At 35.6% G+C, this 17,829-nt stretch overlaps 1 protein-coding gene across 3 annotated transcripts; it reads right to left on the bottom strand.

Annotated features, from left to right (window-relative positions):
* Positions 1–760: 760 nt before the first annotated feature.
* LOC102803541 (calcyclin-binding protein-like) lies at positions 761–17,787 on the bottom strand. Of its 3 annotated transcripts, none has more exons than XM_085492565.1 (6): positions 17,601–17,787; positions 13,156–13,396; positions 8,469–8,565; positions 6,718–6,817; positions 5,031–5,125; positions 761–4,809 (listed from the first exon to the last, which is right to left on the bottom strand). In XM_085492565.1, exons 1-6 carry the CDS (start codon positions 17,619–17,621, stop codon positions 4,647–4,649), a joined length of 717 nt encoding a protein of 238 aa, XP_085348691.1. In that variant the 5' UTR covers positions 17,622–17,787; the 3' UTR covers positions 761–4,646. The 3 variants fall into 3 exon arrangements, with proteins under 3 accessions (XP_085348691.1, XP_085348692.1, XP_085348690.1); XM_085492566.1 differs by having other exon boundaries at positions 17,548–17,629; XM_085492564.1 differs by lacking the exon at positions 17,601–17,787 and adding an exon at positions 17,479–17,558.
* Between the last annotated feature and the right edge of the window lie 42 nt (positions 17,788–17,829).

The raw sequence follows: 17,829 nt of genomic DNA on the forward strand, positions 1-17,829 counted from the left end.
ATAAACTTGGTTTGTCCTATTTTTTCGTTTGATATCACGCTTAACACTGGATCTTGCAGATAAAATGTCTCTTGCCCAAGGAGACCAGCATGCACTTATCAGTAACATTTATCATAGAGTACACCTCCAGAGTATGAAACAATAGAAAACAGATGTCTTACCAGAAGCCCTAGTTTAAATTTCATTTCTCCATATGAAAACAAAACTGTCAATTATTAAGTTTAAGATGTCACAGTGTGACAAATTTCTCAGATTACTGAAATAAAATTTCAGTTTAAAATTCACTAACCTATAAATGCATCATAGGTTGAAAATCAGGATTTGAATACATGTGGTAATTTCTACTTGTCTATAGTGAAAGAGTGATGTTTTGAGATTTTCTCTTACAAAAGATTTGTATATACAAGGTCAATTTTGAACTACTAGACTAGAAATATAATTATGTTTAAAGATGTGCAAAATCAGAATCATTTGTTAAAACAAACTGATGAAATGAACAAAGCCACCTTTTCATTAACCTACATACCACATATCATGGCAGTCCAACTGTTAGGTTCAAAGAAGTTGTAAATCTATTTTTTGTTAAACAGATAATGAACAATCACTTATATGAACAGATTTCATGTAATTTTCATTTGTACACTAATCCCCTGCCTTATCATACCACTCTTTTACCAAGCCAACCTGCACAATATGTTCCTGTACATTACTCTATGCTATTCACTGGAACATTCACTCCACACAAATGAAACACGACTAATTTCCAGTAGATTATACAACTTTATTTGTACAACATGGAAATGTTATTTTTAGAAAAATCAAGCATAGTTGGGGTACATGTAGATCGTGAACATATGGTTTTCATGAATACTGTGCCAGGATACCATATACGTACAACAAAAACTACAGCTAACAGTTCTATTGTTACCAATGTTGCTTGATCATATGAATATACAATCAGATCATTTCATATAAAAGACAAAACTACAAGTTTATCACTGAATATGAAATACGAATGAATAATGAGGAGATTATCAAGCTCTATAAATAAGTGATATCAGGCGATAACCATTTTATCACATGACCAACTAAGTGTCAAAATGACAGAAAAATCATATGCTAATTAGGTCATCAATGGGTTTGAATATAGACAGAAATATCCTTTTTAGTGATATTTTTTGCAAAATAAACTTTCAGTTGTCATAAGTTATTGTCATCACACCATGCGAGTACCGGTAATTGTTGTCATCTCGTGTGAAATTCTCGTATTACAGTGATAAACATACGGACACAATTTGGTTTTCTCAGTGTACCGATTGAGCACACAACACTACTGATGTTTATAAGTATGCATATCACAGCATTTAGTGTAATTTCACACTAAACTTCACTACTGTGATCATGTGATATGCACCTTGGTCATGTGATAAATCAACCTTTCTCATTTATGCGCACTCATTCTAAACTGAAAACATGGAATCATTTCTCAACAAATATTTGCAATATGCTACAATTTTGGAATATGTCACCAGTTTGTTAACTGATTAAGTGTTTATCTTCTAATATATTATCCAGACATATAAAAATTATTATTCTATCAAATCATGATGCAATTTGCATTTATTAGGCCCTGCTGTATCAGGTTAATGCCTTTGTATAGAACCCACTGTCAGGGTACAGAACTCGCACATCAAGGTATATAACTTACCCATCAGGGTATACATGTAAAACCCACCAATCATACTATAGAACCTACCAAACCAGGTATATAACTCTACCAACTAGGGTATCAGGGTTCAGAATTTAACCATCAGAGAACAATCTGGATACACAACCCACCAATCTAGGTATATAACCCACCCATCAGGGTATAGAACGCACCCATCAGGGTATATAACCCACCCATCAGGGTATAGAACGCACCCATCAGGGTATAGAACGCACCCATCAGGGTATAGAATGCACCCATCAGGGTATAGAACGCACCCATCAGGGTATAGAACGCACACAAGTTATAGAACCCATTGATCAGAGGATAGAATCCACCCATCAGGGTTCAGAACCCATCTATCAGGACACCATACCAAAGTTGGTATAATTTGTGGTAATTTTAAACAAACAATTACAATTTTTGATATCCATTTGTTGTCATATTGTATCCTTCCCACTATTGTACACTAGACATTTATCAGTGTCTTTATCTGACCAGAGTACAGTTTTTAATGCTTGATTAGACATCATGAATGACCTCTGTACAACAAAATAACACAAGGGTTGAAACGCTTGCAGACTATACTACCAAACCATATCACCAAATGAATGATTGTGTGGCCTTTACTAAGAGATGAAAGTCTGTTCAAGCATAGCCTAGCCTATTAAAGTTGGCCTGAATACCGCCCTAACGAAGTGAAAGTATACTTGCATATTTGTGAAATGAACAAATTTCCTGTGAGTCAATTCTGTATTGGAAGGTAAAGGTTGAACTTAGCTCTCTGCATATTTTCTCCCCCTCCTCTTTTATGAACTCAAACACTGTGAAACACAGTGAAACACAGTGGCTGGTCACAGTATCAGTTTCTTGATTCAAGAAAGCTTGTTTTAGTACTTTATTATATTTTTTCATGTCAAAAAATTCAGTGTTTGCTGCAAGCAAAACATTTTTTTAGCTTAATATTTGTAATGTAATTTTAGTAACATGGAAATATGAGGCAATAGGACAGGTCAAATACGAGTATGATTTGAACCTGGATGGGAGATGACCAGAGAAAAAGGACATCTTTGGGTAATTATACATATACCGTACTTGGCAAGCGCCCCCCCCCCCCCCCACTTTTGCACAATTTTTATATTTGGGGTCACATTCGGCAAAGCGCCCACCCCTTCAAAATGCAACTAATTAAAACTTGGTCTTGCGTAATGAATCTTGGTAATCGTTTTTATATGATACAGTGTGGATATTGATCGCTGTGAACATGTTGTGAATGCGTAGAACACGGTAACCCTGCGTAAACTACGCTTCGACAATGACCTGTTAATACAAGTAAAATGTGATAAATATTTCATGCCATATTCAGTTTACCTCTCAAAAATGGGTAGTTACTAGTTTTTTTTGAAAAACCATGTCGTTTATTCACTGAAATCAATTCCAACAGATTGTACTTCGACATCGATTATTCACTTCCGCATTGCGTTATCGGAAAATCTTCGGGAATTTCCGAAGAATTGCGTCAGTACAACACAGCATTCAGATTAGTTACTAACCAACTTGACCCATTAGGTCAAAGGACGCTGCTGTAGGTCAAATCTGCAATTGCATCATGGCGGAAAGTGATTTTCAACGAGAGTTTGCGTACGATCCAACAACTTTGTCAGTGGAAATAATATGACAATTTTGACTTCGACTGTGTTCCAACAGACTCAAATGTTTTTAATTCCGTAAATTATGGTGGTACGTAATTAATATTGTAATAAAATGTGCGTATTTTTTGTGATCATTTCTGTTTCTTCATTGTGAAAATCAATGACGACTCAACTAATTTAGTAATTTGATTTTCCCTCAAAGACGTAATCTGTCACTTGATGAATAAAAATTTTCATTTGCACTCTTTTTCGAGGGGGGTGCTCGGGTAAACGCCCACCCCTACAAAATCATGATTTTCTGAGTTGAGGCCCCTGAGCGCTAACGCGGCCGAGTACGGTAATGATTTGTTTTTTTTTTACTTTATATACTTTTGTTAACAATGAATCTAACCCTGTATAATACAATTCTTAATTTACCTTTCCCAGAATATAATTAGAGTATGGTTTCCAATGACATTCTGTTAATCTCTGCATATCATCAAGTGTTGGACAGCTTTCAAGGCGACCTATGAACATGGTCTCCCTGGGATTCAACCAGTGTATCATTTTGTTAGTTACAGAGGTCATGTAATCAAAGAATAAGATCAAAGTCAGAGTCGGAATCTGAGATGATAAACACTGTGATTGGGGTCAAGCTTATAACAGTGGAAGAGTAGTGCTGCTCATGTTAGAAATCTCGCCACGTTCCAAGGCTCAGGGCTGTGCCGAAAAAACTCGATCTTGGTCCCGTTGCATGAACACTTGACACAAACTGAAATCACGCCCTCGGTGGTAAATTTAGGAGAACATATACAGATTCATACTAGTATGATATGACAATGGAAGGAAGTGCAGCTAGATATGGTCGGATGTTGTAGTAATGAATGAAATGAATGCACACTGTCATCAGCGACGCATATTTATGTGCTGCTGCAACCAAATAGAAACAGCAAAAAGATATAATTTCAATATGTCAATTATTATTATCATCACATGCGTATCGTTTTCCATGTTTGGGACAACTAACAGATTCAAAGAATGAGGGCGTGATTTCAGCACAAGCTGAGTGGGTCCCAACTAACATGAATGCAACTCTGTAATCCCTCTGCAAAGATTGAAAATTCCGGCATGTGTCAAGATCCCATAACTTGAATGTAGCAAGTGACACAAATCCTATACAAAATTAAACTATTGAAAAATTAACACAAGTTATTTCAACTCCTTATGCCCAGAACCATGCACCAATCATGGTATAGACTATCTCTACCCCAAAACATGTCGCTCCCAAAGCACCCAGTAAAGTCTGCTCACATCCCCATATCACCAATATCAGGATTCATCTGTTTATCTCTTGACTCTGTCCATGCTTTGGCTATTGTTCGTTTCATATCATCATCACCCTCTTCATACATATTTTTCATCATATTCATAATTCCCGCTGATGGATCAGCATTATCCATTTTGGGAGGTCTGAAAAATAAAACAATTATCAGAATGTTATTTTTGGATGCTACAAAACTTTTAAAAAAATGAAAAAATGGTCTTACTTATCGCTTTCCTTTATGCAGAAAAGAAATCTAGTCAAATTTTTTTAAAAAAAACTGGGTAAAACAAAAAAAAGGGTAAATGATGTGAAGAAACTTTCATAGAAACAAAACTGTAGTAACTTATGTGAAAAGATGGAAACTCACTTTTTTTCCTTGTTTTTCATATCCCCCTTAGTAACATATGCCCATGTCTGTTTGTCTTTCTTTTTCATAAAAACTACAAGCATGTCTGTCTTGATCTGCAAAAAAACAAAGACCATTGAGTATATTGATAAAGCTTTCATTGAAGTGTATACAAAAGTCATGGTTAGTTTGGTATATAAAATATATCATTTGTATTCAGCTGATCTTATTTTTGTAACAACTTCAAAGAACTTCAAAGAAAACATGTTTAAACATTTTTTTTTAGACAAAAGTGGTAAATAAATAACTATCATATGCAATGATAGGGGTGAGTCAAAGAGTGCCTTCTAGCTTAACTTGAAATGGCTATCATATGCAATGATAGGGTTGAGTCAAAGTGGGCCTTCTAGCTTACTTTAAAATGACTATCAAAAACAAAGAAAGGGTAGAGTCAAAGAGGGCCTTCTAGCTTACCTTGAAATTACTATAATCTGCAAAGAAAGGGTTGTGTTAAAGAGGACTTTCTAGCTTACCTTGAAATGGCTATGAGATGCAATGATAGGGATGAGTCAAAGATGGCCTTCTAGCTTACCTTGAAATGACTATCAGATGCAATGATAGGGGTGAGTCAAATATGGCCTTCTAGCTTACCTTGAAATAGCTATCATATGCAAAGAAAGGGTTGTGTTAAAGAGGACCTTCTAGCTTACCTTGAAATGGCTATCAGATGCAATGATAGGGATGAGTCAAAGATGGCCTTCTAGCTTACCATGAAATGACTATCAGATGCAATGACAGGGTTGAGTCAAAGAGGGCCTTCTAGCTTACTTTAAAATGGCTATCATATGCAATGATAGGGATGAGTCAAAGATGACCTTCTAGCTTACCTTGAAATGGCTATCATATGAAATGATAGGGATGAGTCAAAGATGGCCTTCTAGCTTACCTTGAAATGACTCAGATGCAATGACAGGGTTGAGTCAAAGAAGGCCGTCTAGCTTACCTTGAAATGACTATCAGATGCAATGACAGGGTTGAGTCAAAGAAGGCCGTCTAGCTTACCTTGAAATAGCTATCATATGCAAAGAAAGGGTTGTGTTAAAGAGGACCTTCTAGTTTATCTTGAAATGACTATCAGATGCAATGACAGGGTTGAGTCAAAGAGGGCCTTCTAGCTTACCTTGAAATAGCAATCATATGCAATGATAGGGATGAGTCAAAGATGGCCTTCTAGCTTACCTTGAAATGACTATCAGATGCAATGACAGGGTTGAGTCAAAGGCCGTCTAGCTTACCTTGAAATGACTATCAGATGCAATGATAGGGGTGAGTCAAAGATGGCCTTCTAGCTTACCTTGAAATAGCTATCATATGCAAAGAAAGGGTTGTGTTAAAGAGGACCTTCTAGCTTACCTTGAAATGGCTATGAGATGCAATGATAGGGATGAGTCAAAGATGGCCTTCTAGCTTACCTTGAAATGACTATCAGATGCAATGACAGGGTTGAGTCAAAGAAGGCCGTCTAGCTTACCTTGAAATGACTATCAGATGCAAAGAAAGGGTTGTGTTAAAGAGGACCTTCTAGCTTACCTTGAAATGGCTATCAGATGCAATGATAGGGATGAGTCAAAGATGGCCTTCTAGCTTACCTTGAAATGACTATCAGATGCAATGATAGGGGCGAGTCAAAGATGGCCTTCTAGCTTACCTTGAAATGACTATCAGAGGGTATGATAGGGTTAAGTAAAGTTTTGATAATAAGTTCATGATTCTTCCCATTTAAATTACTAACACATATAGTGACAGACCTGTAAATACAAAAAGAGTCAGTGTATCTTTAACAGAAAATGTTTATTTGTGGTTAGTTTGCTTTTGTTTCTAATTATTTTACAGGGTTCTCCACGGTTTGAAAATTAAACAGGGCGCGCCAATGTGAAGTGGGCAAGGATGTTGAAAAATGGAAACCAAAAAATCTATTAATCTACATATTATTACATATGCATAATATATATTTATTATTACAAAATGAATAGGAATTTTGAAGAGCTATTATTAAGTAAACGTCAGCACGTACAATCAGCTGATTTTAGCTGCACGATTCCTCAAGCGGCGACATCAGTTGTTTACAAGTAATGATCGCGTCGAGAAAAAGACGTAACAAGTTTGTTAATTCATTTTCCCAAATACATACATGCTTTATTTAATTTTTAGCAAAAATTTATATTTATGATTTATATTTATTTGGACGAAGCAAAATAAAATGTATGTCGCACAAACAGCATGAATGGCACCAAAAACCAAGGTGATCAAACGAAATAAAATGTACACAATAGAAGATTTTCGATCTGCAGTTAACAGTTACTATCAAAAATAACAGAATTAGGTATAAAAAAACAAAATACATACTAATAAGAATAATTTTCATTCGAATCGAAAGTTTGTTGATGTCTGCTTCGTTGAAAACAGCTATGACCCGGAAACAGTTCATTTTACTGTGTGCACCCTGATACTATGTAACAATGCTTTTGATTGGCCAAAGCCACGCATTGACGCGAAAAACAACCAATCAGAATATTTGTTCCAAAAGAACACAAGTAAATTTATTTCCTCCACTTATGATGCGAGTTGAAAGCATGGCCGTTTTACCGGGGTTTTTAAATCGTGATTTAAAGAAAATTCAACTTTAAATAGTGACATTTAAATATAAACATTTACATGTTCAAGCAAGCATTCGTGTGGACTTCTTGGTGATCAGCAATGTCTGTGATGGTACATCGGCTGCGCTGGTCGTTTACCGATCATGCAAGTGCATAGCTGCCCGGTTGCTGCCTTTGTTCCACTCGGTGGTGACGATGTTGCCGCTACCTAGTCACAGCGTGAACTTGGTTTTAACCATAGACCTTATGTTTAACGAATGGTTTTAATGATAATGATTTTATATATTTGACGTCACCCTGGCAGTAAAAATATGGGTACGGTAATGTACTTTTCTAGGCCTCATGTTCATTTTTAATCGTGTTGAAAAAACTTGTAACTTTTTGTTTGGTGGTGTTATCACCTCACCGTGACCTGCTACGATAACAAACCGGAATTTTCACAGTTGCACCTTAAAACAATGAACCAGTTACTCTGAGCACGATGAATCATCTTCGGAAGACAATGAGTGTTGGCCTGTTTTGTAAACAATTCTTTGTCTGGGACCATGCAGGGTGCACAGGAAATATAACAGGGTGCTGACAATTTAAACAGGGCGCCAATTTCAGATAACAGGGCGCGGCGCCCTGTAAAAAACCCTCGTGGAGAACCCTGATTTTAAGGCAGCTTTCAGAAAAAGATTTTGCTACTTTTGAAGGGCATTGAACTTTCAGTAACAAATAACATGCTGTTTTGCATAATAGTTTTGGCGTATTGTAAAATAATTCCTGCAGTAATAGTGTGATAGAAAAGAGACTGACTTACTCTTCTCCAAACTGGACTAGACAGTTATCTTTTGGTAAAGTTTCAATTCCTTTAAGTGTGATGTACAACTTCATAAATTTATCTGATTGATCCCAACCTAGTAACAAACAAACAACAGTGTAAATAGCTCCGATGTCTGAGTTTGAGAAAAATACAATTTTTGCACTACTGAGCATGTTACTGCACATGTGTGCAATGCATTGTGGGAGATAACCTGCACCTAATGTAAATTTAGTATCACCACGGGAACTCACCGAGTCATATTATAATTATTTGAAATGATTTCACAATGTTTGATTTCCTATCAATAAAAATAATAATACAAATACAACTTTTTTTATCCCGTGTCATCAAGCATAATTTCAGGATATGAATAAATGATTTCACCATGGAAACCAGTGAGAAAATGACAATTTTGACATTTTCCATGACATTTCAGACTCTTGAATTCAAAAATAATTTTTTTATTTTTGATATTTTGATGGCATGAAATGAAAGTATGATAAACATGACATATAATCTTTAATTTGGCGCAAACCTCCTCAAAACAAGCCATGCATGGCACAGTCCCTGTTAGTTGTCAAATTTAAGATATATAGTTTTGTTTATAGTAATATAGCTGGAATATAAACATGTCAGGAATATGATGATTGTTTAACATTTAAATTATTGACATTTGTATCTGATCGTCAAACGAATATTGAGAGATATTGCTCTGGAACAGCCTTAATTAAAACGAAATCAGCCATTTTGAATACATGTATAATGAATATATAAAATTTGAACATAGTCAGTCAAAGCATGTCAGAGATACATGTATGGCTCTAGAAGCCCATTCAATAAAACAAAATGACCACTAGTCGGTCATTTTGAATCCGATCGAAAAAATAAAATAACATGCATCAGGAACCCGTAAAGTCTAATGTATGTACCCAGTTTGAACAAAATCCATCCATAAATGCCAAAAATTCTTGATATTTTATGATTTTTAGCACAAAAATGGCCACAATTCGGCCATTTTTAATAGGATGACATCATGTATAATGAATATTTAAAATTTGAACATAATCAGTCACAGCAAGTCAGAGATATGGCACTAGAACCACATTCATTAAAAAAAAAATGGCCACTAATCGGCCATTATGAATATTATATGAACAAGTCATTGAAAATGACACAGTCCCCGTTAAATTTTTGAAAGTTCTCTTTTTGTGCTTGTCATATTAAAGCGGAGGGACTGTCGCGAGCGTGTCCTTGAAACTTGAGTTCCAAGTGGCGTATATAACAGAATGTTTATTTACATCAAAACACATGTTCCGTGTAGTAGTAATATGGACAAAAATAAAAACAGCCGTTATTCGGCCATCTTTGATCTGATTATGAAACACACTGATATGTATGATGTATGAGCCAACGCCAATACCAATGAAAATGGTACATAAATTGTGGAAATATAGCAGTAAGGCCAAAACGTCAGATGGCTGTCAATCGGCCATCCTTGACCAGAGTTTGAAACAAATTGTCATGGACATGCATCCTAACATGTATAAAGTACATGTATGTGCCAAATTTGAATGAAAACTAACAGAGCATGTTCAAGATACCGCATAAAAAAACAAAACAAGATGCCTACCAGTCGACCATCTTTGATCCAATTGCGAAATAAATCATCATGGACATGTATCCTAACATGTATATTCTATGTACCAAGTTTGAATGACAACTGACAAAGCATGTGCAAAATGCAACATTTTCAAAAAACAAGATGGCTGCCAGTCAGCCATTTGAATCGAATCGCTAAGCCACTGCATTTGCATATGTCCCACATAAGGTCCTAGGCACATGCAAAGAATGAACGGAATTGGGAATTGGTCCACAGCATTCCTGAAATATGACTCTGGACAGATTGACGCAGGGACGAACGGACACACAGACGGACAGACACAGCAACTCACGCACGGTCAGGGACAAGTATCCTAACATGAATGATCTATGTTTTAAATTTGAATGAAAACTGAAAAACGCATGTTCAAAATACAACATTTTCAAAAAACAAGATGGCTGCCAGTTGGCCATTTTGAATCGAATCGCTAAACCACTGCATGTGCATATGTCCCACATAAAGTACTAGGCACATGCAAAGAATGAACGGAATCGGTCTAAGGGATTCTGAGATACGACTCCCGACAGACGCACAGACGGAGACCGAATTATAAGTCCCTGTTTTTAGACTTTGTTCGAATGGGGACTAAAAACAAAATGATGTGCATCAAGGTCCTATAGTGTCAAATGTATATACCAAGTTTGAACAAAATCCATCTGTAAACAGCCGAGAAATGCTTGATTTTGATGATTTTTAGAACAAAAATGGCAGCCATTCAGCCATCTTGAATCAGATCGTGAAACAAATTGATGTGCATATGTATAATATCATGTATGATCTATGTGTGAAGTTTGATTGTGATTGGTCCAGGCATTTCTACGATACAGGTACGCACGCACGGATGGATGAACACATGGACAGAAGCACGGACGCACAGAGGTCAAAACATAAGTCCCCATTTTCGGACTGCGTCATATGAGAAGACAATGAATATAACAAGAAAAAGCAGATTTTATAGGATGGCATAAAGGGAATTTAAAAAAATCTGGTTGCTAAGAAACCATCAATGTCACTTCTCTTACCCATCTAAGAGAGGTTCATTTCGCGAAACCTCTTTCTGTCTCTCGTTGTTTTAATCAATGATTATCGTTTAATTATTAACATTGCAGTATATTTCCCGACTTGAAAACGAGTGAATTTTTATTCCATTTTTCCCACTCACATTTATTGGAAAGTCTGCTCACCAAAACACTAATCACTCTCACACAAGTGATTGATAAAGGTGATTTGAATTATTGATTATCCAGGTATATTTTGGAAAAATTACATGTAGATGAAGCTAATTATTAATTTCTTGAACAACACTTCAATTTGTATGACTCATCATATCATCATTGCAAATGGAACTTGAACTGTGACCGCTTGTTAAATGATTTGAATGCTCAGATACTTGTTTTTATTTCAGCAAATTAATTGTAATATTGTATTTTATGGAAATGAAATGGTGTGGCTGTGAACATTTTGAGATAAACAAATTGTAATCAAAGAAAGCTTAGAAACACACTCCTGTGTGCTGAGAGTATTAGAGACTAGGTAAAAATTAATTCAAAATTGCTTGTACTTGAGATATTGATGGAAAAGCTGAAAACTAATTATGCAAATCAGAAAATTAAAATGAACAGATTTGAGTGTAAAACTAATATGGTCTGCGCAATGTAACATACCATCTACATGTATGTACGAAGTACCAATCAGAACCAACAAATTATGAATTATTATGCTAATTAAGGTATTAATATGAACAGATTTTAACCCAAAACTGATTCTATTTGTACATTGTGATGATTAGTAGTTGAGATATCAGTGGAAAAGCCGAAAATTTACTAATCATTATGCAAATTAGGTAATTAATATGTACAGATTTTCACCCAAAACTAATCAAAACCTGGCATTAGTTCAGAGCATCTACGAACCAAATTTCGTCAAAATCCAATGAGTGGTTCTTTAGAGGAGTGGAGCAGTCATGGAACAGCTAACAATTAGCTAATTATCATGCAAATTAAGTAATTAAAATGGACGGATTTTTACCAAAAACTAACCAAATCTGCGCATAAATTCAGAGCATCTATGTACCTAGTTTCATCAAAATTAAATGAGTGGTTCTTTAGATAGAAGTGGAACAGTCATGGAACAGCTAAAAATGAGCTAATTATCATGCAAATTAGGTAATTAATATGCACAGATTACTACCAAAACCTAATCAAATCTGCGCATTGGCCCAGAGCATCTATGCACCAAGTTTCATCAAAACCGATGTATGGTTCTTGAGATATCAGTGGAACAGACGGACACATACACACACTCATACAGACAACTACCTGCAAAGACTCCCATTGTGTGCTTCGCACAGGGGAGACAATAATTATTGTTCTGTGAATAAATGCATCTATGTGAATTTAGCATGCATGTAATGGAGCGACCAATTGTATCCATGACTACTCCTAATAAGAATAATTATTGAGACATTGAAAAATTTAAGTTGTCGTTTGTCGGTGAAGTTGTCAACATGTTGCAAGATAACATGGGTGAAAATGTTTACGTCACATGGTTCGTGGCGTAAGGAAAAATCTTGGGGTCATGGGGCCTCCCCTGATCTAGATTTATCTCTCCGTAATTGGCAGAATTGCTGATTAATGCCTACAGTTCAAAATAGTCATTTTGACTGACCAGAGTCTATGGTGGGTAATTGAATGTAGTGAATATTGGCTAATTTATATGCAAATTAGATCATTTATATGTACCAAATTAGTTCTTGATATATCAGTGCATATACAGACACACACATGTCTTACCATCGTAAAACAAGACACATTGGATTAACTTTTAATATAGATGCGATATGAACTTGATTAAAAACGCATTCCTATATAGTGTTGCATTTTAATTGTTGTTTAATTAAACGCAATTACAATGCAATCTATCTATCTATCTACATGTATCCAAATACTGATCTATTTCACATGACCTATTCTCATACAGGTTTATTTCACAAAACATACATCTGTACATGTTGATTCTACCTACCATAGCTTGTTATTTTGACTGTGTAAACATGTGATGATTTTATGTCTGTTTTCATCCTAACAGAGGCATCCCCACCTCCTGCTGCACCATCTGTTTCCATAGCAACTGCTGATGCTTTAATATCTTCCTCTTTTGATATCTTCATCTCCAATTTTTTTTGTTCAATGACTAACAAGTCTTTTACTCTCTGTCTGGTTGCAAAACCTAGAAGTCGTTTTACTTCTTCACAGTCCAGTTTCAGCTTCAAAGAGAAAATTCACAAACATATAAAACAGTGAACTATTATTCATTTCAAGTATCAATTTATGCCATTTTAACTTACACAATTATTGGCAGAGCTCCAGAAGGAGTACCTACACTTTATGCAAATTTTTTTAAATTATGCTAATTTATTCATGACGTAGCAGTTTCTGTGCTCATGAATATTCATTAATTTGTGGGTCATTACATTTTAAAAGGGGCGATATATTATTTTTGGGGGAAGAGTTAGAAAGGGGGATTAGCAATCCTTAGGGGGTCAATACAAAAGAAGGGACCCATTTGGAGAGCAGCCATGCTCCTCGTGTCTGTTGTTGCACGTGACCTACAGCTGTCAACTGTAGTTCGTTCTTCGACGACTTCGGCTGGCTTCCACGTGGGGTAGTATTCTTGTGTTCTGTTTTCCTGACTTGAGTTTTTGAATCCGCTGTTTATGATTTTAACGTCTTTCATGTCTTTTGTAGGAGTGTCCAATCCGTGATTCGAACTTGCGATCTTTGAGTTCCCAGCGCACTGTCTTGTCCACTGTACCACGAGTGTCTTCACACAGGAGCTAGGATTTAAGTCCTATTCATAGGACACTGTCTTCACTAGCATTCAAAAATCTAACTAAACATACTGGATTCGAACCAGCGATCGCTCACATTGCTGACATAGTACAAATCAACTGAGCTATGTGGGTAGTCATGCAACTTAAATAATTTGTTGTCATATTTAGCTTTATTGCCAAATGGTGTTTGCGAAAAAAAGATGGGCAGGCAAGGGAATTGAACCCAGGTCCTCCTGGTCACTATGTAGAGAACTGACCCACAAGACCACAATGGATTGACTAGATGTATTTGCATTTGATAAGACTATATAGTGTGTATATATATAGAAATACAACATATTTCTATTATTGAGTTACAATTGTCCAAAAAATTGCCAATTTTGTGTTTTTACTTGTGTAAACTATATGCATGCCATAACCCGTTAGTGTACATCTTGCCAATTGGGTGTTTGCCATTTGCGTTGCCCATACCTGACCCGACCCTAACCCTAATGCCAAGACACGTTCCTGTTAATAATTCCGTTGCCCATACCTGACCCGACCCTTACCCTAATGCCAAGACACGTTCCTGTTTATAATTGCTCAACAATGATACTCTGTTGTGCACTGTCTGCGGGTAAGTTGCATTGATGTCAACTGATTAAACAAGTCGCGTTTAAGTAATTTCCACTATTAACAAGTGGTTAAATTGTGACAATAAATGTGTGGACAAATATTTGAGATTAATTTTGGTGTAGACAACTCTCGTTTAATTATTTTACACCATTACAAGTTGTTAAATTGAGAGAATAAATGTCTCAACAAATATTTAATACTTAGTTTGATGTAAACAACTCACGTTTGATTAATTCCCACAATTACAGGTTGTTAAATTGAAAGAATAAATGTGTGGACAAATATTTTAGACTTATTTTGGTGTAGACAGCTCTCGTTTAATTGTTTTACACCATTACAAGTTGTTAAATTGAGAAAATAAGTGTGCAGACAAATATTTTAGACTTATTTTGGTGTAGACAGCTCTCGTTTGATTAATTCCCACAATTAAAAGTTGTTAAATTGAGAGAATAAATGTGCGGACAAATATTTTAGACTTATTTTTGTGTAGACATCTCTCGTTTGATTAATTCCCACAATTACATGTTGTTAAATTGAGAGACTAAATGTGCGGACAAATATTTTAGACTTATTTTGGTGTAGACAGCTCTCGTTTAATTATTTTACACCATTACAAGTTGTTAAATTGAGAGAATAAATGTATGGACAAATATTTTAGACTTATTTTGGTGTAGACAGCTCTCGTTTAATTATTTTACACCATTACAAGTTGTTAAATTGAGAGAATAAATGTGTGGACAAATATTTTAGACTTATTTTGGTGTAGACAACTCTCATTTAATAATTTTACACCATTACAAGTTGTTAAATTGAGAGAATAAATGTATGGACAAGTATTTGAAACTTATTTTGGTGTAGACAACTCTCATTTGATTAATTCCAACAATTACAAGTTCTTAAATTGACAGAATGAATGTATGGACAAATATTGACCATTATATTTGTGAGTAAATACCTGTTGTTTAATTAATTTCCACCTCTACAAGGTTGAGAGAATAAGTGTGCGGACAAATATTTTAGACTTATTTTGGTGTAGACAGCTCTCGTTTGATTAATTCCCACAATTACAAGTTGTTAAATTGAGAGAATAAATGTGCGGACAAATATTTTAGACTTATTTTGGTGTAGACAGCTCTCGTTTAATTATTTTACACCATTACAAGTTGTTAAATTGAGAGAATAAATGTGCGGACAAATATTTTAGACTTATTTTGGTGTAGACAGCTCTCGTTTAATTATTTTACACCATTACAAGTTGTTAAATTGAGAGAATAAATGTGCGGACAAATATTTTAGACTTATTTTGGTGTAGACAACTCTCGTTTAATTATTTTACACCATTACAAGTTGTTAAATTGAGAGAATAAATGTATGGACAAGTATTTGAAACTTATTTTGGTGTAGACAACTCTCATTTGATTAATTCCAACAATTACAAGTTCTTAAATTGACAGAATGAATGTATGGACAAATATTGACCATTATATTTGTGAGTAAATACCTGTTGTTTAATTAATTTCCACCTCTACAAGGTTGAGAGAATAAATGTGTCGACAAATATTTGATACTTATTTAGGTGTAAGAACTCGTGTTTGACCAACTTCCACCATTGCAAGTTGTTAAAATAATGAAATAAATATACTGGTATCATTGGATATTTGATTTAATTGTGAAACTTTCTAACAAAACGTTAACTGCTGGCTTCGAACCCTCAATCAACAATTCCGCAGACACGGTATAAATTCAACAACACCACAGAAGATATTCGTCTGTTGCCTGAATTGTTTTCGTAATATAGGGAACGCCATCGACACTTTAACAAAACTTACCTTGACTTGGGTCTTGTTTATCTCTTGTCACAATCTGGAAACTGTTGAACAAATTGCGCGTCGTCCAGTTTAAGACGTTAGTTATTTTATTATTTATTCATTCAGTTTTGTATGGTGCAGTTTTGTGAGGTTTATTATTTTTTGCGACGTTCTTTGTTTACTTGTTTACGGTTTGAGAGATTTCAGTTTATTTGATTTACGTGTTTACGGTAGCTCTGAGCGGGACTCGAACCCACTGTCTTTTCAAGCTAATTTTGTTTTATTTTGATGGCACGCTTGTGTACCACGCCACGACGTTGGTCGTTAAGTGGTGTTCATTTTTCTAACTACTCTAGTGTTCCGATGAGTTGAACGGAAAAGCCAAAACGATTGCTGGTTTCTGATTGCTTCGGTTCTGGTGAGTGTGTATGTAGTGTGATTCGAACCCATGTCGTTTGTATTGGGCGTTTTTTTATTTCCCATGGTAGCTACGCCGTAATATGCAACCACTTCCCCGTTTTATTGTGATTTTGAGTGTTTAATGATGTCTTCCTCACCCGTCACGCCATGACCCAGTTTCAACCACACGGCCATTTTGCAACACAGTTCGTGACCCTCGGCGTCACCCGACTGACTATATGAGCGTTCTCTTCAACTTTTAAGCTAGGATTTATTACCGTTATTATCATTATATTGTCACGTGATTTGTTTTACCTTATGTGTAATGTCTTAAGTATCTTTATTGTAATTTGTATATACCAATTCGTATATACCGAGGAAACGACCCCGATTGAAGGTCATGTATTTTATGACGTCACCAATTCGTGTGTAGGTACTGCTTCTAGATCTGTGCCCAATTATTTAATAATCCAGAAAACTGAAAACATCGCTTTTTAAAATGAATTATACGTATGTATTTCCCAGTCCTTTTGTTGGGATGTTTCAAGAACGATTACGGGTCCAGGCACAAGACAATAATATTTGCAAGTAATTCGGTTCAAAACTTAGTCAGATTATTTATAAACGTCCGGATGTCCAAAACAGCCAATAACTTCCCAAACTGTTCAGAAATGATAGAGTAACTGTGACTACCTGTATACATGTATACACCCTATCGGCGCCCATACCGGCATGCCATCATCAAGAATGTTCCAGACCTACCGACAATGACATACATAACTTCGATCCTGTCGGCGTTAACAAATGCGACCTACCCCATCAAGTGACTGTGACATCTTGCTTTGATTTTCTTGGTTCTTGCAAAATATAAGTTCAATATAATTTGGAAATTCTTCGTTAAAAGCTTAATACGAAATAACACGTGAAAACCTGTCAACACTTCCTGGAAGTATGACGGCTTGTTACTTATTTCCTCCACACATGTGTAGCTGGTACGATAGAGGGCGATATATGAATGAATGAACGTTCAAAGTTTGTTTTATG

This window comes from Saccoglossus kowalevskii, chromosome 17 (assembly GCF_978046115.1).
Source record: "Saccoglossus kowalevskii chromosome 17, keSacKowa6.1, whole genome shotgun sequence".
In the NCBI taxonomy this organism is placed as follows: Eukaryota; Metazoa; Hemichordata; class Enteropneusta; family Harrimaniidae; genus Saccoglossus; species Saccoglossus kowalevskii.